The 22638-nt window shown below is 33.1% G+C and overlaps 2 protein-coding genes and 1 long non-coding RNA gene across 27 annotated transcripts in view; 2 read left to right on the forward strand and 1 right to left on the reverse strand.

The window, feature by feature from the left end:
* The first annotated feature begins 1053 nt into the window (after positions 1-1053).
* Positions 1054-22638, forward strand: part of LOC116106026 (disease resistance protein RGA2-like) — a 74837-nt gene continuing 53252 nt past the window's right edge. The window contains exon 1 of the mRNA XM_031392384.1: positions 1054-1398. Within this exon, the coding sequence (XP_031248244.1) occupies positions 1099-1398 (300 nt within the window). The 5' untranslated portion in view covers positions 1054-1098. The remainder of the gene's footprint in view (positions 1399-22638) is intronic.
* LOC116106032 lies at positions 4597-11181 on the forward strand. Of its 24 annotated transcripts, none has more exons than XR_004124209.1 (17): positions 4597-4973; positions 5294-5606; positions 5699-5890; positions 6029-6322; positions 6464-6648; positions 6741-7200; positions 7309-7398; positions 7496-7550; positions 7695-7863; positions 8394-8480; positions 8581-8640; positions 8743-8829; positions 8980-9071; positions 9885-9948; positions 10633-10699; positions 10783-10863; positions 10994-11181. It is a non-coding gene; the product is annotated as an uncharacterized LOC116106032 (long non-coding RNA). The 24 variants fall into 24 exon arrangements; XR_004124207.1 differs by having other exon boundaries at positions 10633-10669; XR_004124216.1 differs by having other exon boundaries at positions 8756-8829; positions 10633-10669.
* LOC116106031 (putative disease resistance protein RGA1) lies at positions 9959-14443 on the reverse strand. Of its 2 annotated transcripts, none has more exons than XM_031392393.1 (2): positions 14081-14443; positions 9959-10177 (listed from the first exon to the last, which is right to left on the reverse strand). In XM_031392393.1, the coding sequence occupies exons 1-2, from the start codon at positions 14387-14389 to the stop codon at positions 10172-10174; spliced, it is 315 nt and encodes a 104-aa protein (XP_031248253.1). In that variant the 5' UTR covers positions 14390-14443; the 3' UTR covers positions 9959-10171. The 2 variants fall into 2 exon arrangements, with proteins under 2 accessions (XP_031248253.1, XP_031248252.1); XM_031392392.1 differs by lacking the exon at positions 9959-10177 and adding an exon at positions 11350-11904.

Consider the following 22638-nt stretch of genomic DNA (forward strand, 5'->3'; position numbering starts at 1 on the left):
TAATCACTATATTTATCTTTTGTATATTTGATTTTCTTACTAATTATCATGATTTAATGTCACTGCAGTGGATAATTGATTTCTCAATTGTGGTTTGAAGCATTCAAAATGTGTGCATAAATCGTTGTCCCTCGTCTCAATGTGCGTGTAGTATAGTGTGTACCAAATGCAAGGGAAAATTGTCGAGCAATGACCATTAATGTCCATAACAAAAGCAAGTTCCACATGTACCTAGTAGTGAAAAATGTATATTGAGAACCTTATGATTATGTATATTGAGAAATGACTATTCGTTCCTTTCATACATTAGAGAATGGCATTCAAGTTACAAGCAAAAGGTCTAATTTTAATTTTGATTGAAGCTAAAAATTACCATTGTTTTCACTCTTGCAAATGGGTTTTTCATTGTAATTTTTATACATTATGACATAAATATTCTTCATGAAAATAGAGAACAAATAGGGGAGTCAATAAAAAGACAATCAGCACCATGGAGAAGATCTGTATAAAGAAAAGAATCTAAAGATTACAAGGAATGGATCAGATATATTGTAAAGATTTTTTAAATTAATTAGCACCAAGAGAAGATTTGTATAAAGAAAAGAATATAGCATTACAGCCATGACAAAAGAAAACAACATACCTTGACTAGCATCAAAGCAACGATAAGGATTCTTTGCGTTATATATATATATATATGTAAAGTGAAAGGAATAACCATTTTAGATTGTTTGCAGAGATTAATATATGCTTTGTCATTGGTATAAGTCTAATAAACTAAAACGATACTAGCACTCTATATTTTAACTAGAATGAAAGCAAAGAATGTATTAAAATAAAAGAATAAATGTGGCATTGCTTTTAGAAAGCTAACATTGTTGGATATGAAGAAAGAAAAGAATATGAGAATTGCTTTTGCTTGGAGATAAGTTTGGTACCTTTACTAGCATCAAAGCAACATGTTGATTAGAGTCATCTGGCGAAAGATTCTGTGGTCTTTTTTTGGGCTATAAATAACAAATGGAAGGCTAGAATTTTCACAACACAATTAAACACTCCAAATATTTCAATATCTTAAAGCAATTACCATCTTTGATCATGGCTGAAGCGCTTGTCTCCACAATCCTAAGGCAATTGGCTTCACTAGCCGCTGAAGAGGTGAAACTTCTTGCTTGTGCCGACAAAGCAGTGGGAAAGCTCACCAGCAATTTCCAGGCCATTCAAGCTGTGCTTGAAGATGCGGAGAGCAGGCAAATGAAGGAGAAGAGGGTGGGAGATTGGTTAAATAAGCTCAAAGATGTTTCATATGACATTGAGGATGTGTTGGATGAGTGGATCACTGCAAGTAGAAAATTACAAATGAAGGAAGCTGAAAATGCTTCCAAGCTTTGGAAAAAGGTATGTTCCTGCATCTCCTCTGATTGCTTTTGTTGCAAGAAAGTTTTCCTACGTCATGAAATTGCTATCAAGATAAAAGATCTAAATGAAAGACTTGGTGATATTGCCGAGGAAAAGGTTAATTTCAATTTTAGCTTGACTAGGGGCACTAGACAAGAAGGGCATGAAATAACTACCTCTCTTATTAATTTAAAAGAGGTATATGGAAGAGATCATGATAGGAACAAATTAATAAACTTGTTGTTAGCTGAGAGTAGTCAAGGATCAACCATCTCTACCATTTCTGTAGTAGGGATGGGAGGAATCGGCAAGACAACTCTTGCTCAATCAGTTTTTAATAATGATAACATCAACACCCATTTTGACAAGAAAATTTGGGTGTGTGTCTCTGATCCTTTCGATGAGATTAGGATTGCCAGAGCAATCCTTGAATCTCTCACAAATAGTCCATCAGAGTTAGTTGAATTAGAAACTATAATGCAAAACATAGTTCAAAAAATTGAACGAAATAAGTTTCTTCTTGTCTTAGATGATGTATGGACTGAAAATCATGAAAAGTGGAAAAAGTTAAAAGATACTCTACAGTATGGATCTCCAGAAAGTAGAATTTTAGTGACCACACGTAAGGAGACTGTTGCAAATGTCATTGAAAGCACCAAAATAATTTCACTAGGGGTACTGTCGGAGGATGAAAGTTGGTCTTTGTTTAGTCAACTTGCAATTTTTGAAACAACTAATAAAGAGTTTGAAGAAATCGGCAAAAAAATTGTCAAAAAGTGTAAAGGTTTGCCTCTTGCTATAAAGACTTTAGGTAGTCTTTTGCGCTTTAAAAGAAAATTTGAAGAGTGGGAAAATGTTTTAAATAGTGAAATATGGGAATTAGAAGTGGTAGAACAAAGGATTTTTCCACCTCTATTATTTAGCTACTATGATTTGTCCTCTATACTAAAAAAGTGTTTCTCATATTGTGCCGTATTTCCAAAGGACTATGTGATAGAGAAAGATTTATTAATCAAGTTATGGATGGCTCAAGGTTTTCTTAAGGTAAAAGGAAACAAGGAAATGGAATTAGTTGGTGAAGAATATTTTGAAAACTTAGCAATGCGTTCTTTGTTTCAAGATTTTGAAAGAAGTGAATATGATGGTAGTATTTTAAGATGCAAGATGCATGATATAGTGCATGACTTTGTTCAATTTGTTTCAAATAATGAATGTCTTGCGATAGAAGTTGAGAGTGATTCAATTCCTCAATTAGAGATTTCTTATCAAAGTGTTCGACATTTATACGTAAGAAGTAATAGTTCAGTTCCTAGATTTATTCTTAATCTAAAAAAATTGCGTAGTTTTGTAGTTGAGAGGGCACACTTTTATGAAGGAGACCTATCCCGATATTTTGAGCAATTAACATGTCTGAGGACATTAAATCTATGTGATTGTCATGCAAAAATTCCAAAAGGAATAAAATATCTAGTGCATTTGAGGTACCTTAAGTTGACGGATAATTATAATATAGAAAAATTGCCTGAGGTATTATGTGATTTATATAATCTACAAACCTTGGATGTCACTGGTTGTTACATGATTAAAAAGCTACCCCAAGGGATAGGAAAGTTAGTTAATTTGAGGCATCTATTAATTGGTAGGACATGGAGATTAAGGTACATTCCAAAAGGAGTAGAGAGATTGAGTTGTCTAAAGACATTAAATAAATTCGTTATTAATGGTGATTATGATGATGGTAACAAAGCATGCACTAGTCTTGATTCTTTGAAGAACTTGAAACTGGGCCCATCTTTAGAGTTAGAGTTGGTAAATGTGAGGGATAGTAATGCACTTAAACTTGCAAATTTTCAGAGTACCGATAATCTCCTTCATTTGACTTTATCATTTCGTATTCAGTGTGATGAGAGAAGAGGAAATGAGGAGAATGTAATGATTATTGAAGCATTACAACCACCTCCAAATTTAGAGAAATTACGGATAGAATACTTTGAAGGCAAATCCATGTCTTTTGATTGGATGGTATCATTAACCAAGTTGAAGGAGTTAGAGCTTTATGATTTCAACAATTGTGAGTATTTACCTCCTTTGGGAAAACTACCATCCCTTGAATCACTAAAGATAAAGTGGATGGGTTGTATAAAAAGAGTGGGTAATGAATTTTTGGGAATAGAAAATGATGTCACATCATCATCATCATCATCAATTGTTACCTTTCCCAAATTGAAATTCCTTCATTTCACATGGCTATATGCATGGGAAGAGTGGAATCATGAGATTACAAATAATAGAGACAAAGATATTACAATCATGCCATCTCTTCATTTTTTGGAAATTAAACTATGTTCGAATTTGAAGGCACTGCCAGAACAAATTCTTCAAACACCAACACTGCAGCAAGTAGAGATTGGTGGTTGCCGTTTTCTGGAAGAACGTTACAAGGAGACAGGAGATGATAGGAGCAAGATCTCTCACATTCCAAAATTCTCTATGTGAGAGATGCAATTGCTATTCACCCATTGGTAAATTCATTCCCCTTCTCCTTTTTGTAATTCAAAATCTTATATTACAATAATGTTTTTTATTATTTTCAGTAGGACTCTTATTTAGAGGATTACATTAGTTATATTATGTCTTAAAACTGATTATTACTCTTCTTATAATGTTTTATTTATTACTCTTATTTAGAGGAATACATTGGTTATTTAACCAAGAGTAATGCTACAGTTACCGACTGGTGTGTACCGATTTTGTGCACCGAATGACGTGGCACAATCCTGACCGTTTATTTATTATCAATTAATATTAATCAACGGCCAGGATTTTGTCACGTCATTCGGTGCACAAAATCGGTACACACCAGTCGGTAAGTCTATCATTTTCCATTTAACCAATTGTTAGATAAATTTAATTTATTTATTTTTGTGCATGCAAAACTGATTTAGAATTTTTTAAAAACATGATATTTTGCATTTATTATAATATTTTTTAAAGACATGCAAAATTATAATAAAAGAAAATTTATAAAAGTATTTAGATAACTTAAATAAATGCAAAATATCATGTCTTTAAGATTAGTATTTATTTGGTTAGATCAATTTAATTTATTTATTTTTATGCATGAAAAGTTGATTTACATAACTTAAATAAATGCAAAATTTGGTTAAAAATTGTCTTAAAAACAAATATTATTAAAATTCTTATAATATTGATTAAACCCAACTAAACTTCATTCTTCTCTTCTGTGTTCAATCGTCATTCTTCGTCTTTAATATTCTAATCTTCGCTTTGTTTTTTCGATCGTCTTCAATATTCAAGAATATTTGGTGATGGGTGTTGATATCGTCATTTTGCCCTTTTTCTGGGTTTGGTTTAGTGGGTTCTGGTGCGGGGAGCTAAGAGATAGACTTGTGGAACCCGAGTATTTGGAGATGGAGGAGAGAGTTCTAAGCCGTTGAAGGTTACGTTGAGTGGGCTCGCCAAGCATTGGACGACCTATGCGATTCCGATTGATAATGGAGGACTTGGAGCCATGGTGTGGGGTGATGTTGCTTCAGAGACTCTTCAACTTAATGGTAAAGTAAAGTTATCTTCGTGTGCGTTGTTGAAGAAAATTTTGGCTTCGTCATGCTTTCCGTTGTTCTTGTTTTTATTTTTAGTGAAGAAACACACATTGAGAGTATTAGTAACATTTGATTTAGTTCATTATCACTTTATTGTTAAAGAAACAGAATGTGAGAAGTTAAAGACTGAATAATTTAATTTAATTTAATTTTCTATATTTTTAATCAAGTAGATGTCAAAGAGTCATTTGAACTGCTTCAAATGTTTGGATTGGTGGCTTTATTATTTTTCTGATAATAATGGTAAGAATGCTATCACTTGTTCTTTTTAGGTTGAAATCGCTTTTCACTCTATGTTGGTGACAGAAAGCCTGGGAAACTATGGCATTGGGAAGTAATTTCAGCTTTCCCATCTCTCTTGACAGATAATGAAAGAAGAATTTGACTGATGACCCTGGTGCCTAGGCTGTTGATTAAACCTTTGTGTTATATATCCATATAAGTCATTGCAGATGGTGGTTGTTAAACTTTCTCAGTTAGATCCTGGCATCTTGAGATGATCTGTTCTTGATAGGAGTAACAGAGATCTTTAATTAAAATCAGATCACAGCTCTCACTACTTCAGCTATTGTGCTGCAATCGGAGGTATTAAACTTGGCTGGCAAATCCTTCATTATATATTTGGGTTTTGTTCTGTTTGTATTGGCTAAGACTTTCTCATTCTATGAATTTGGCAGGCTCTAGATTACTTTTGGAGATCCCATTGCAACGTTGTTGAAATCGTCAGTTCTTGTAAATCTTGGGCACCTATAAATGCGATAAAAAAGGAGAGTTTCTAAAGCATCTTAGCCGCAAGTTTCACATAAGTTTGATGAACAAATACTGGCTTTGTTACATATAGTTGTGGATGATTTCCAAACCATTTTTAGGTACTTTGTTTAGCCAATTGAGCTCTTTCTTAATCTTCATTTATCAGTTATAGCTGTTTATGCAACCAATGCTTGTCATTCTATTTTTTTTTTTTTTCAATTTCATATTTCTTTTTTGTTACCTTGTGAAAATTGCAGACTTCTCAAACGCTGCAGCCACAACAAAATACAGTCCAATGGACGAATGAAGCCAAAATAATACACATATGCTAGCAACATGGTATCCAAATAAGTCATGAGATGTTTGGTGTTTCTTATTTTGCCTCATCTTGTCTACAGGCTGCTTGTTTATATTGTATGCATGCTATTGAAGATGGCCTTCCAGCATTATGAGCAGCAAAATGACCAGAATCAGGGGAAACGGCTGCATGTTCTCATACGAAAGAGAGTTTTGGTAGAGTTACGGATGCCTTTTGTATGGAAGTCGTTTTGGTGAGTTTTTTAATATACTTGTAACACGGAATTCAAGTCTTGAGATGTTTAGTATTTCTTTAATTGTGCCATTTATCAAGAGGTTGATTGTTTGGATAATTATGCATATTATTGAAGATGATCTTCCAATATGATGCGCAGAGCAATGACAAGAATCAGGAAAAATGCGCTTTTTCTTACATGAAGAGGAGTTTGGGCAGAATCACTGATGATTTATGTGGAGAAGTAGTGAGTTTCTCAGATGAGTTTTGATATCTTTTGCTCCGGCAATGCGTCAAAATCAGATCGCAGCTTTAGATGATTTGGCCATTATTTTGCACCCAACGGTATCAAACTTTGTTGGCTATAGCTTGATTATGTTATTATGTATTGGTTCTTTAAGTTTTAGCTAAGGATTTCTCTTTCCTGAATGTTGCAGGCTCCACAATAAATTCAGATCATAGTCCAAAGTTGTTGACATCATCAGTTCTGATACTGCTTTTGCTGTGATTTAACTGTTGTATATAACTGTAAAATTGTTCTTCTAAGTTTCATTAATCTGATATTTCCTTTCATTACTTTGAAGAAACTGCAGACTTCTTAATTATTGTGGAATAGTTAAAATCCAGTTTATTAAAGGGATGATGCCAAAGCAGAACAGGGAGAAAATGATATTCTTGTTTGCCTAATTCATCATAAATCAGTTGACTGAATAAATTTGCCTCTCAGAAAATCATGCTCGCCTTTTCGGTCGTTTATGTGAATCACAGTCAAAATAGTTGGGAATTTAAATGCTTAGGACTATGACAAGAAACGAGAATGTATGAAGGTGGGAGAAGTGATGAAGCAAAATACTTGCTCTTGAGCGATGGACAGATGCCTTGTTTAGAAATCACATGGTACATTAGTTTCTATTTGTCTAATTAAGCATACGTCATTAAGTAAATATATTTATAATCTCATTTTGAGATACTCATACTTTTTATTTGTGTTGTTTATGTGAATAGAACACGGAATAGTTTGGCAGACATTGGACTCGAGGAGCAAGGATGAAATAGGAGAACCAAAAAGTTAGGAGACGTGATTAAAGGAAAAAGGTTTCTAATGTTTCAATAACAAATTATGTTTTCTTCTCTTATTTTCCACTTAAAGCAATCTCATGATAGAAGTTCTGTTTTCTTTTGGGCCGTTTAGTTAGATATCAAATTCTTTTTTGAAGAAATGATGTTCATACAGACTATGAAATGAGGTAATTCCTCTGTTTAAATTATTCTTGGTTCATTGGATTTGCATCAAATTGTTTTAAATCTTGTGTAAAAAACCACTTTAAAATAAACTCTCATAATGCTATCAGTTCTTTTAATTTTTTGTTTTGTTATCCCATGGACACAAGGTATCTTTTGAGTTCTGAAAGTGATTCTTAGTGTCAGGCATCAAGGTGTCACAACACTCCAATAGGACCCATAATTTTCTGTGGTTTTCTTGAGCAGTAGTGATGCATGATACAAGCTCAGTAGTCGAAAGAATGTGTTCCTTCTTCCTGTTCTTTTTTGCACGATGCGGTAATTTTTCGTCTTGACTTCCCTTTTTTTTTTTTTTTTTTTTTTTTTTTTTTTTTTTTTTTTTTTTTTTTTTTTTTTTTCCTTTTTTGGTTAGTTGTGATTTCTTATTATTGTGATTAATGAGGCATATTTTTGATATTCTTGACCAGAGTGACAAGCTTGAAAACTATTCTCTCCTTTTTTGACTTCGTTAGATGGTTAATAAAAGCCATGCTTGAGGGAGCATGTCTTGCACATATTGTTCCATATTTTTTCATAGGCCCTCAGTGTAGTCGGGGCTTTCACACAAGACACTTGTGCTGTAAACTTTTGACATACAATAGTGATCAATATAAATATAACTAGTGCAAAGAAATCTCTAAGTTTCTGAAGCAATTCAAGCACGAGCAGATCAAAACTCAAATTTTTGGAGTTCAGAGTTGTTTCAATTTTTTTATAAACACAAAATAGCTTTCATAGTTTATAATATGATTGAAAATTGTTTAAGTGCTTCAACTGCTATACAGTATCATAGTTTCTTTGTTTTACAGACATTAAAGAATGCTTAATCACCATACAAACTTGGAGGGGCAGCAGGCGGAAGTGATTATGATCCTGAAGGAAAAAGTGATTATGAGGTAATATGTTTGTTCTATGTTAAGATGGTATTTCAGTAAGAATCTTCTAAGAAATTCTGAAAGTTTCTCTTACAGTTCTTTGTGAAACCCATGATGGCAGATCATGCGCTTTTGCCAAAGTTTCATAAATGAGATCTATATATATCTGGGTCCTGACAAGGTAACTTAAGAAGATCTCCTTTTCATCTTTAATCTGTTTTGGAGTCTCTGAGTTGTATGACCCACATCTCCATGCCCGATTTACTGTTTTGTTCAATTTTAGGATCTTCCATCAGAAGAGATGTGTGTTTGCACCCGAGAGATGGAGTATCTCTTTGGGCAATATAGACGTCTTGCTGGTCATTTTCAGGTACTTAAAAACACTTGAAAGAGGTTGTTTGACACGTTGAATTTATCTTGTATTTTTCTTCTTATATTCTCATTATTCTCTGTTATTTTTCATTATTATTATTTTTCAAGTCATTTCTTTAATTATTATAAATTATTATGTACTGCCTAGGTTTGAATATGCCATCTATCCCTATGGCGGTTAATATTCTGACAAAAGCTAATGTTCTTATTGCTCCTGCCATGGCTGCTGATGCTGGAAGGGTGTGTTCTTTACTTCTACAAGGCATATGAATCTTTATGTGCCTTTTGAGTATCTATGCTAACATGGAATCGAAGGCCTCTTCAATTTCCTTAATGTAGGGTTGTCGCTTTCTTATTTTTAGGTGGTCTTTCCTTGCCCTTCCCTCCGGCGGATTTTGAGTCCCAACCATATAATTGTTTATGCATTTAGTTTGGTTGGTTTAAATAGGTATCAAGAGTTTGGTTTAACTATGGTGTTTAACAACATAATTACAGTGATGAGTGACTCAATAGGTTTGGAACTTTTTTCTGCATCAACAGCTTGCCCTTTTAATTTTGCAGTGATTTGTGACATGATAGGGTTCTTTTGGACATGCTTAGTTGTCACCAAATAGAGTCTCTACACCACAGTTTCATTGATTGTCAGGATGCCATGCTTAAGAACACATTTTTGTTTTAGAATGCGGCTAACTATAGATGTGAATGAAAGTAGATACATTCCAAAACCATTAATTAGTAAGGCTAACTATGGATGAATCTATGCAGAATTATTACAAATTATTCGTAAATGCTCTAAATTATTGTGTATGCTACTATGTAGCCATATAAGAATAGGCCGCACATCAACCCACTTACTTATATAACTTTATCCAAGCGGGTTGAATATGTTCTTGAACTCTTTCCACATATTTTTGAGTTGAAGGTGGGGCATATTAGCCGTGGCTGCTTGACTGCCTTACATTCGTCCATTTCAATTTTGGTTTTGTCAAATTTTTTCATTAACTTTGTCTGATATGTATTTATTTATTAAGTTGTTGACCAACTTGGCTACAGGTTGTTGCTGGTGAACTCGAATTAAATCATGAGTGCAACCTTAGGACTTCAAATCTAAATTACAGTTACGACTATGTATTTCATTTCAATTCTTGTTGACTTATAACTTCAAAAATGCAAATAGATTAAAGCATATGCAGAAATTACCAACCCCATTTCTCAATATTTCGGGCCTTTTAATCACATTGATGAAATATTAGATTATATTTTTCTGAGTGGAACCTAGAGAATTTGCTGTAGTAAAAGTGACTTCCGAACCAACTGCTACTTGATGACCACCCCTTCTACTAGTCCTGTGAAAGTTGACACATATAACTGTTAAAATGACTTAAAATATCAAATTTTCAAAGTGGTTGTTGACATAAAGTTGGTAAGGGAATAGTGCATATAGTTAAGCTCCTTTAGGATCTTTCATATAGTGATATAGTCTGTTTTCCAGAATCCCAAATTCAGGTACTTTAATTTGCAAAATTGTGTCACCAACGGATGTCTTGTTGTTTTTCAATGAGTAAGAAATTGGAAATTATATATTCTGCAATTATGTTTTTGTGAATTCTTTTCACAATTACATGTTACAGCAGAAGATATTTGATTTGTCAATTGCATTGGTGTTTGTGATATGAAAGAGAGACAATAGGCTGAGCAAGTGACCAACTAGTGAAATTTTTGAAGCATATTTTTTTTAATTGTTCTTTATTTTTACATGCAATTATTGAACGTTATCAACTTCTTGTTGCCCCTTTTGCAGATTACGTCAGTTAGCTCTTCCATCCTCCCCAAATTCAGTAAGCAAAATCTTTTTATAACTCATAGAGGTTTGTTTTTGTTGTCTTCTAGCTATTAATATATTCAATTACATTATGTAATACTTTGTTTTCATATCTCATTCTTGATGCAGTAAAGAAAGTTCAACACTATATCAAATGTCATGCTTTGAAGAACTAGCTCTTTTATATGCGAGATCACTGTTGTCGAAAAGGTAATGTCTTCTCCACAATTTTTAGTCTAAAAAATGACTAAGTTTGTTATGGAGAATTATCTAGATCAATTTGTGTTATGTTTTCTTCAACTATTGAAGCTTTTCTTAACATTGTATATCACAATGACAGGGTTTGAATAGGATGTTCTTGATTGTGCCGACGTTATCATCAAAAAATTTGATGAGCTCTAAAGACAATAGAGAGAATATAAATTTTGAACAGAAATTAAGGCATCGCACTATGAATTTTGCTCAAAAGTGAGCATACATAATCCTCCGGATGTTGTTGAAATTGTGTCATGAAACCAAGAGATGCTCGAAAGGGAGCATACATAATCCTCATTATGTTGCTGAAATTGTGTCATGAAACCAAGAGATGGTTGAATATTGGCCAAATTTGGCCACTCTTTATTAAGGGCATAATTGTGTTTTTTCTTTGTAAACTTATATAAACCTTGAGATAATCTTGTTTCATAACAAGGGGGGAGCTAGAAACATAAGAGAGATTGTGGAGAGAAACACATGGATTTTCCGCTCTTACATTAGAACAATCTCTTTAGGATTTATTGTGGTTTGAGGCTTTTGATCCTAAACTTATTGGAAGAGGTGTGAGAGTGTTTTGTAATTCTTGTTCCATCTCATTTAGTGAAACCAACATCACCAGCCGTGGACGTAGGCATATTGGCCGAACCACGTAAATCGTTGTGCTTTTTTGTGTTTTTGCCTTGACTTTTTTTTTTTTCCCTTAGCTACTGTTTGATTTTTTTTCATTTGCACATTTTTTCTTAGTATTTTCAGTTTTCTCGAAAACTAAACTATGATTTAAGTTTATAAATATTCATTCAAGATATAATTATTAACCATGATCTGCAAGCATTTAATAGCCCATTAACAATACTAGGCCGGTAAGGTAGCAGAACCCCTCGCGAGCACATCCACCATTATTGGTATTTTTCTTGAAATTTTCACAACTATAAGTAACCAAATGAGAAAGCATAGCGAGTAGCAACATGATCATGGTTGATCCAGCAATGGTAATGCCTAAATCACAAAAGACATTAATAATTATCGTTGATGTAAAAAGCATTAATTGTGGACAAGGAATTAAAGCAAAGTCATGGCTTCTTCTCTTCAAATTAGTGCCCATTTGTACCAGCCCCACAACACAATAAATTGATTCTCGTTGTCTAAAGAGAATAATAGTGTTATACAATTGACACCGTTTTCTATTGGTTTTATATTTAAAAATGTGTTTTCTTGGTATATTTCATGTAACATTTCACATTCATAGTGAAATATTAGGATCTGATTATAAGTTTTGGGTTCTTACAACTTAGTAGACGTTCTTCAGATTAAAAACATTTGTGTAAACTCCAAAAACGAATTTGAATGCTTTGAACCCAAGTACAATTACTATGATTGAAAGGGAAGAAACAAAAAACAGGAGGGTAAACAATAAAGTGGGGCTCAAATATAGTTACTCATGAAAATTCATTAGGTGAAATTGGGCTTCTCATAGTGGGTCAAGTTTCTCCAAATGCCAAGTGATTAAGCAGCAGTCCCACATATTGTCGGTTGTAGGCAGAAATGTTAAACCAAAGAGAGGGTGGTCCAATAAACCACGTCCTCTAGCATGGCCCATGAGAAGCAATAGAGATGACAGAGCCCTTTGATAATTCAACTTACTTAGTTGAAAATCTTAACATCGATCCAACCCAAATTGACCATACAATATTTCTCACAAAGTTAATATAAAATCAGTATTTGTGGGGTTTTGAAGTCGATATGTAAAGGTAATAGATAAAGTTCAATCATTCCAATCCAAAAACAAACTTCAAAGTGATATGAAACAACAAGAGTTTTAGACTGTATTTCTAGTTTAAATAGAGCTAGGAAATGAGGCCCCTCCTTGAATCTTTATCATTCAATGTTTAACATTATCATAAGAAGATAGTAATTCAAATTCTCTTGTACCATCAACCTTTGTTGTATAACATTCATTTTGGGTAAGAAATTGAGCAAAATCATGTACTATATCATGCATCTTGTAGGACTTTATATTGATATCCTCTTCATCTTTTTGAAAATCTTGGAAGAAAGAACGCATTGCTAAAGTTTCAAAATACTCTTCACCAACTAACTCCATATCCTTATTTGGTTTTGACCTCACATAACCTTGAGTCATCCATAACCTAATTAATTGTTCTCTCTTTATTTCATAATCCTTTGGAAAAATTGCACAAAATGAGAAACATTTTTTTAAAAGAGGGAATGAGTCATAATAACTCAGTAGTAGAGGTCGAAAAAGCTCATGTTCTACCTCTTCTAATTCCCATATTTCACTCTCTAAGATATTTTGCCACTCGACAAATGTTCTTTTATAGCACAAAAGACTCGCTAAAGTCCTTACAGCAAGCAGCAAACCTTTACACTTTTGAACAAATTTTCTACCAATTTCTACAAATCTATTAGATTCTTCATTGGTCTTTCCAAAAACAGCAATGCGACTAAATAATGACCAACATTTCTCGTCAGGTAGTATCCCTAGTGAGATCATTTTGGTGGTTCCTATGACATTTGCAATATTCTCTTTACGTGTGGTCACTAAAATTCTACTCTCTAGAGAACCACATCGAAAAAGATGCTTCAATTGATCCCAATCTTTTGAATTTTCAGTCCATATGTCATCTAAGACAAGAAGGGATTTCTTTCCCTCTATATGTCAACGTATGTTTTGCACTACTGTTTCTAACACATTTAAGTTTGGTGCATTATTTGTAAGAGATTCAAGGATTGCTTTGGCAATCCTAAGCTCATCGAAAGGCTCGGAAACACACACCCATATTTTTTTATCAAAATGAGTGTTCACCTTATCGTCATTAAAAACTAATCGAGCCAGAGTTGTCTTGCCAAGTCCTCCCATCCCTACTATAGAGATAATGGGGAGGACTTATTGATTGCTTTGATGACTTAACAACAAATCTAGTATTGTATTCTTATCATCATCTCTTCCATAAACCTCTGTTAAATCAATTACAGAGGTTGTCACTGGTCGTTCTACTTCTTTGCTAACCTCAGTGATAGATCTAAAGTGGAACCTCTCTTTCTCCACAGCAATAATAATAAGTTTTTCATCTAGATCTTTTATCTTGATAGCAATTTTACGACGTAAAACCAGTGAACCACAACTAAGATAGTGAAGAATGACATAACGTACCTTTTTCAAAGGCTTAGAAGCATATTTGTTTTCAGCTTCTTTAAGCAGAATCTTTGTGTTCCACTCATCCAACGCATCATCTATGTCATAGGATATGTTTTTGAGCTTCTCTAACCAATCTCTCACAACATTCTCCTTCAATTGTCGGTTCTCAGCATCAGCAACCACAGCTTGAATGGCAACGAAATTGCTTTGAAGCTTTTCAACTTCTTGCTCAACACCAGCAATCAGCCTTATCCGTCCTCCTACTCTTTGATGGCCGATTGAAGCCAGTTGATCCAAGACTATGGAAACAAGTGCTTCAGCCATATTGAATGAATTGATTAAAAAAAAGAGAAATTAAGAAGTCACAAGGTTTTTAATGTTTATGCTAATTGTGATAAGGCTCTACCTATACCTTCTATTCACCTTATATAATTGATACACGTGGTAGGACTAATGAGATATTTATTATTGATAAAAGGCTTGTCTTCATATGTGTCTATATATAGACACGCATTAAGAGTCATGTGTGGTGGAGTTTATCTCAAGGGTCAGTTTTTTTGCAAAATAATTGAACGGCAATGATTCATTGGAGCACAAAGTCTGAGATTACAACTATTATGTACTTATTTGCGAAATTAAGTGGTGTGACATCATTGACTGAATCCGTGTTGACATAAGCTTATTACTTGTTGACTATGGAAACAAGTGATTTAGCCATATCAGAATAGAGATTGAGAAATTGAAATGCAGACTTTTCGATTACTATAGACACATTAAAATTCAGTTCGTTGGAGCCTGGAGGGATGATGCCAAAATAGAACAGAGGGGAGACCATGTTATCTTGTGAGGATGGTATATGGATATTTCAGGGTACTTCTGCTCTTGTTTGAGATGTTTACACCCCTCTTTGAGTTTGTTAACATGGATTTTATTTATAAGAATTTAGTTGCACAAAAAAGGCTGCAAACAAGCAGCAATTATCTCATCTATGTTCTGTTTTCTGATCTCATGCAGGCAGGTGAGACAAACCGCACATGAACTCTCCATGGTTTCTTCTGAAACTCATTGGTCCTGTTGATGTGCAAGTAATTGGACTAATAGCATTCCATATAATCTAGGCACAATTACCTCCTTTTTCCTTTCGTCTACACAGTCAAAACTGTCCAACAGTTATTTCTTTTGATAAAATAAAATGTTTTTTGACAGGCTTATGCATAAGAGATGCTGGAGAGCTTGACTGATTTGATTAGGCCAAGGCAAAGCTGGTGCCTTTGGGGGCCATTCTGTTGATAATTGAAGGCTGAGGACAACAGAGAACAGAGATTTTGAAGAGAAAACAGGGCATTTGGTGTTAATTTTGTGCTGAAAATTCGTCAAGACTCGAGGGGAACTGTAGGACACCGGCTTATGTGATGACCAGAATAACATTTATTTGTACAATCTGCGTGCTACTGAGAATGACCTTTAAACACGATGTGCAGAGTGATGACCAGAATAAGGGGAAATAGTTGCCTACTCTTATTATGTGATGCAGGGGGTTTGGGCAGAATATGCCTTATGTGCAGAAGTTTTCCCGCTGAGTTGTTTTGATGAGTTCATAATATCCATGGCTCCCGTGGAGTGTCAAAATTGGCTTGCAGCTCTCACTGCTTTGGCCATTACTTAGCAACTAAATGCTGAGATCACAGGCATTTACAATTTTGCAATTAAGTGGGGTGACATCAGAAATGGTGAATTTACTCCAAATCTGCTGATAGCTTCATGGTGCCACGTCTGCATCATCAAGAAAAAATATTACTTTTCTTTCCTAAGTGATGGAAAATCCTCTTCGCCACGTGAAAACAAAACACATTGTCTTCAAGATTAGTTTGGTTGGTTAGGTCTACTTATATTTAACGGGAGCCACGTATACAAGTTCAGTGGTAGATAAAATCTTTTTGCCTGTGCACTTCTAAGACTAGATTTCTTCTCTTTTTTCTTTCCAGTTATTAATGTCTTTTTACGTGCTTAAACAAGTATTTTTATTGCCATATTACTTGTGCGGCAGTTTGAGTTTACATATAAGAAGGTGCCAATTTTTGAAGGAGGAACTTGTGAATGCTCCAAATCTATTCTCGCATCATGTTGGCGAAAATACATTGTCTTACAGAATTGACGAAATGTAAAAAGATATCTTAAGGTTATTATGTTGGTTGTGTTAATTTATTTTTTGAGTTTTGATGAATTAATAAAAGGGAAAACTTTGTTTGATATGTTTGAGTTATGCATCTTAATTTTCTGATTTTATTTTATGGTTTCAATGGATTGATAAGTGTTAAAAGTGTATTTGATATGTTCTTAGTTGAAGGCATTTTATTTTCTGAATGGAATTATATTTGCTTGAATTATTAGTTTTTGAATGACAAATTGAATATTTATAATGCTTTCTATTGTCTATCTCAAACTTTCATTTCTAGCAGACTCTTAATATCTAATCAACATTTAGAAACCATTAATTTTATAATTCGCTCAACCAATAGAATATTTAGTGCATGACATAACATAACATTAGATACAAGAATAACACTAAAAGATACAATATAGTGTTACCAAATTTGCATTGTGCTAACTAGTACAAAAATTAAAATAATGCAATCTATTCTAAATTAAAAAATGCCTTGTAAAACCATTGTATTAGTTAATTAATATTAATTAGTATTTATAAATTTAAATTTATAGTGGCAAATGCATTGATTGACGTTGACCACTATTGACAAACGTTAACTAGAGTTTGATCGAAGTTAATCAGAGGTTGATCGATAGTGACCAGTGTTTGATTGGCGTTGACCATGTTTGACTACTACTTTGACTTTTGTTGAACAAAATTGACCACAAGTCTATTCAAGTTTTGTTTTGACTTTTGTTGAACGACTTTGAACATTATACAATATTTTGTATAGTATTATAGAATGCAATGCAATGCTAAATAATGCTATACATATTTACTTAATACTATGTCATGATGCGTGTCAAACATGTCTTTATAGTTCATTTGGCATGATCATTGTTGGGATTTGAGATATGGGTTTAGTTTGTTTGTGGCAATGGGTTTTGTGGTTCCTTAATTCTAATAACCAGAATTACAAAAAGATCGATAGATAATAGCTTTATTTAAGCTTTCAAAAATTCATGGACTTGATGGCTAAGGCTAATCCACCATTGGGCTCAAGTTAATTTAACTTGTGAGGCTCATCCTTCCAAAAGATTGGGCCTATCAGGCCCGTGAAAATTTAAAATATGGAAAAAGAATACAACAAAAATGTATTATTCATATAATATAAAAAAAAAAAATATGAATAAAAAAGCAAGTGTAGAATTCAAAATAAAGGCAAAATTAAGGGTATTTTTTTTTTAATAATTAATTTGAATTGAAATATTGAGAAGATATGCATCACAATTTGGAAGGTTGGATTACATGACATGACAACTAAGAAAATTGATTTTTATCCCCTATTTTAATATGGGTAATACTACATTAACAAAGAATTTTATACAACGTGATCTATATAAAGTGTCGTGACACTATTTTTGCATTATCATATCCTTTATTATCATTTAATATGTATTTATTAATTTTTTTTTAATTAATTCATCTAGTTATATTCTTGACAATTCACTTTGTATTAGAGTTATTTTTTTTTTAATATATATATTTCCCATCATTATAATCACTATGTTTATCTATTTTACATTTCGTTGTTCTTACTAATTATCATGATTTAATCTTACGGCAGTGGGTAATTGAATTCTCAATTATGGTGAGTAATTTGAAACTTCAATTTTGAAACAGAAAGAAAATGTGCTCAGTCAAACAGAATGCTCATGTCTTGGTGAGTAATTTTAGCAGGGCCAAACACTTTAATTTGTCAATCTTCATCATTTTGAGTACATGCAAACTCAGACAAATGCAGGGAAAATGAAGATTCATAACAAGATGAATTGCAAATGGGGTCAATGCATCCTATCTCGTGTGTGTACTGAAACTCGACTGCTAGACATAGAGCTTGCAATATCTTTTGCTTTCTATCATAAACCGTTGTCCCTCGTCTCAATGTGCTTGTAGTATAGCATGTACCAAGTGCAAGGAAAATAGTCGAGCAACGACCATTAATATCCGTAACACAAACAAGTTCAATATGTACCTAATGGTGAAGCATGTATATTGAGAACCTCATGATTATGTATATTGAGAAAAGGTCTTGTCGTTCGTTTCATACATTAGAGAACGACATGGCATTCAAGTTACAAGCAAATGGTCTAATTTTAATTTTGATTTAAGGTACAAATTTTAAGAGTAGAGAAGAAGAAAATGGGAGTCAGTAAAAAGAAAATCAGAAGATTTTCTAGAAGATATCTACTAAATTGACAGTCGGATAGCCACACTATACAAGATTTAGTGAATTTTATACAAAATCTGAAATATTATCTTAAAGATTACAAGGAATGGATAAGATTTGCATAAAGAAAAGAAGATGACATTAAAGCAATATTGAAAAGATTTTTTAAATTAATTAGAACCAAGGGAATATTTGTTTAAAGAAAAGAATATGACATTAAAGCTAGGACAAAAGAAAACAACATACCTTTGCTAGCATCAAAGCAACAAGAAGGATTCTTTGCGTCATATAAATATAAAGTGAAAGGAATAATTTTTTTTTTACCATTTCTAAATTAATAACCATTTTAGATTGTTTGAAGAGATCAGTATATCCTTTGTCATTGATATAATACACTAGAGTACGATATACCAATTTATTTACAAATGGTGGGTTTTATTCATTTTCGTTGTAGTCATACATTATTATTCCACATAATCATTCACTTTATAATAACAGAGGGAAAATAGGGGGAATTTAATAAATTAAAATGATACAAACCCTCTATATGAACTGATATTATTATATATTATTATGTGCTGCCTAGGTTTGAATATGTCATTTACCCCTAAGGCTGTTAATATTCTGAGAAAAGCTAATGTTCTCATTGCTCCTGCCATGGCTGCTGATGCTGGAAGGGTTTGTTCTTTACTTTTACAAGGCATATGAATCTTAATGTGCCTTTTGAGTATCTATGCTACCATGAAATATTTGTTTATGCTTTTAATTTGGTTAAAATAGGTATCAAGAGTTTGGTTTAACTATGGTGTTTAACGACATAATTATAGTGATGATTGACTCGATAGGTTTTGAGACTTTTTCTGTATTAACAGCTTGCCCTTTTGATAATGATCAATGTTTAATTTTTAAGTGATTTGTGACATGATAGGATTCTTGTGGACATGCTTATTTGTCACCAAATAGAGGCTCTGCACTACAGTTTCATTGATTGTCAGGATGCCATGCTCAAGAACACATTTTTCTTTTAGAATGCGGCTAACTATAGATGTGAATGAAAGTAGATACATTCCAAAACCATTAATTAGTAAGGCTAACTGTGGATAAATCTATGCAGAATTATTCCAAACTATTAGTAAATGCTCTGAATTATTTTGTACGCTATTACGTAGCCATATAAGAATAGGCCGCACATGTTTTTGAGTTGAAGGTGGGGCATACGAGCAATGGCTGCTTGACTGTTTTACATTCGTCCATTTCAATTTTTGTTTTGATCAAATTCTTTCGCTGGTTTTTTCTTATATGTATTTATTTTTTAAACTGTTGACCAACTTGGCTGCAGGTTGTTGCTGGTGAACTCGAATTAAATCATGAGTGCAATCATGACTTATGTATTTGGCTACAGGTTGTTACAGACGAATATGTATTTAATTTCAATCCTTGTTGACTTATAACTTCAAAAATGCAAATAGATTAAAGCATATGCAGAAAGTACCAACCTGGTTTCTCAATGTTTTGGGCCTTTTAATCACATTGATGAAATAATAGATCAAATTTTTCTGAGTGGAACCTAGAGAATTCACTATAGTGAAAGTGACTATAGAACTAAACTGCTACTTGATGACCACCCCTTCTGCCAGTCCTGTGAAAGTTGACTGATAGAACTGTTAAAATGACTTAAGATATCGAAGTTTCAAAGTGGCTCTTGACATAAAGTTGATAAGGAAATAGTGCATATAGTTAAGCTTCTTTAGGATCTTTCATATCGTGCTGTAGTATTAACCATAATTAAGTTCATAAATCTAAACAGACATCGTTATATTTGATGGGGACTCTTTTCATATTCTTACAGGAAGCAATGAAACAGACATACCAGAGAGCCCTCAAAGCAGCAACTGATTTTGGCTATCAGAAAGAGAGTCCAGAGTGACTGCTGAGGCTGAGATTTACTCTGCTATGGCGTTCTTTAACTATAATGTTTTTCGGTGAACTAAACCCCAAAAGTCCTTCAAGCTTATATATAGCAGATATCATATTGTATCGTCGCGACAATATGTGGTTCTTTGAGATGTCTGGCATTCTTATTTTCTTCTCTTGTTTGCCAGGGCTTTGGTACATGGAGCAGTCATCTCAGCTTTTCTGACTATTGCACAAGTTATGACCGACCAAGGGTGCGTATAGAAGACAAATGCTCCCCTAATTCGATTTCTATTGATCAACATCTATCACCGAGCTTGGACATTTGCTACGCGGCGGCAGGGAAGTTCTATGATGAAGATACTTTGTAACATATATGTAATGTAATTGTTTCTTCCAAAAAAATGTGGAGATTTGATCATCATACACATGATTTATTTAAAACAATGTCTAGTTAGTAGTAGAATAGGAAGTGTCTTTAGATTTGTTTCCAGAAATATTTTTGTTTGTTAGTCTGTAAGAGCTCTCTCTCAATTTTTTATTGCAACACTGTAGAATACCTGTTTAGTGACATTGGCAATAAAATTCAACTATCCATTGTATGGCTGTGTTAGGGAAATTGAAGATTGTTCAATATTTATAACCAACGATTGATAGAAATGTGGGGTAATTATTCACCTTCAACTTGATAGATTGTGAAATTTACCGATAGAGGACATATCTGACTTTTTACACTAATTATTCAACTCTAATTTCAGGTAATAAACATAATAAACAGCAAATTCTAAGGTAGAAAATAATATGTCAAATGACAGTTTTCCTATTGTTATGCAACCTTGACACTCATAAAGCAATCTTCACCTTAAAAAGTGCACTGATGCCAACATGCAAAGGGAAGGGATTTGCAGCACTGAGGAATCTCTCCTTAATAAATTATCTCCTTCTTATACGAAAACTCAAACTGAAAAACAAGTAAATGGTAACCAGAAACATTTGTTAGAAGCATTGAAAAGACATTATTGAATGAAAAGGAAATGGAGGAACAAAGGAAGTGTTAAAATGAATATACAAAAACTTTCAGTGACTAGCATGAGGTTTGTAGTTTCTGGTGCTTCAAACATAATATCAGTCACCAAATGATGATAAATTCTTGGAATTGCATTAGTTAATCATATATAGAGAAAACATAATATTAAATTTTCATTGAACAAAATCAAGAAAGACTTGTTGATTTCTTACTGCAAGTGCAATGCACATCTGTCACCCTAATTGATAAGATCTCATTCTGACTTATATCCAATAAAGACTGATCAGCATATAAATAAACAACTAAAAAAGGAAAAACATGAAAACCTGATCTTGTCAGGAACAAAAATTACATACAAAACTGTGGGTACAAGGGATTACTCAATCATTCAAGCCATTCAGTTATTAAAATGTGAAAGGAGAATGACACCACTTTAAAATATGAGGGCAAAGCAGAAAGATTATTTTTTTACTGGAAGAGGTTGGATAATTCTTCACCTCTGCTTGATTGTTCTTCATTATATAGACCCTTCTTACATGTTTTATCTTTTCCAAACAGAAAAAAAATTAAGCAATTCTACTAAAATTAAAGCAGGTTCTTAAATGATGAGTAAACAAATCATGTTGAACAATTTTGTTCTGTGTTTCTGTTGAGAGATTCAAATAAAGGGAAGAAACATTTTTCCTTTGGCAATTACTAGATAAATGTTAGGGAGAAGATTTAGGAGCAAAATGATCTTATCAAGACCCTTGTTTAAGAAGAAAAGAATATAGCATTTTAGATTGTTAGAAAGCAACAACATACCTTTACTAGCATCGAAGCAACAATAAGGATTCTTTGCGTCCTATAAATAAATTTTTTTACAATTTCTAAATTAATAAAGCACTACGAATTGTTTTATGATGGATTTCCTTCTGGATTTTTAGAAGCTAAACAAAGTAACAGCCTATGATACATTATTATTCCACATGATCATTCACTTTATAATAATAGAGAGAGAAAACAGGGGGAATTTAATAAACTAAAATGATACTAACATTCTATAATTTAACTAGAATGAAAACAAAGAATGTATTAAAAGAAAAGAATAAATGCATTGCTTTTAGAAAGCTAACATTGTTGGATATGAAGAAAGAAATGAATATGAGAATCGCTTTTGTTTGGAGAAAAGTTTGGTACCTTAACCAGCATCAAAGCAACATGTTGATTAGAGTCATCTGCTGAAAGATTCTGTGGTCTGTTTTTGGGCTATAAAT

Source organism: Pistacia vera, unplaced genomic scaffold (genome assembly GCF_008641045.1).
Source record: "Pistacia vera cultivar Batoury unplaced genomic scaffold, PisVer_v2 Contig508, whole genome shotgun sequence".
NCBI lineage: Eukaryota > Viridiplantae > Streptophyta > Magnoliopsida > Sapindales > Anacardiaceae > Pistacia > Pistacia vera.

Bases quoted from the DNA above. Each gene is read 5' to 3' on its own strand.
- LOC116106031 (XM_031392392.1), bottom strand. From the start codon at position 14,389: ATGGCTGAAGCACTTGTTTCCATAGTCTTGGATCAACTGGCTTCAATC. The intron at 11,905-14,080 runs GTACGTTATGTC...TTTGTGATTTAG, and splicing joins CTTCTAAGCCTTTGAAAAAG to GCATTACCATTGCTGGATCA.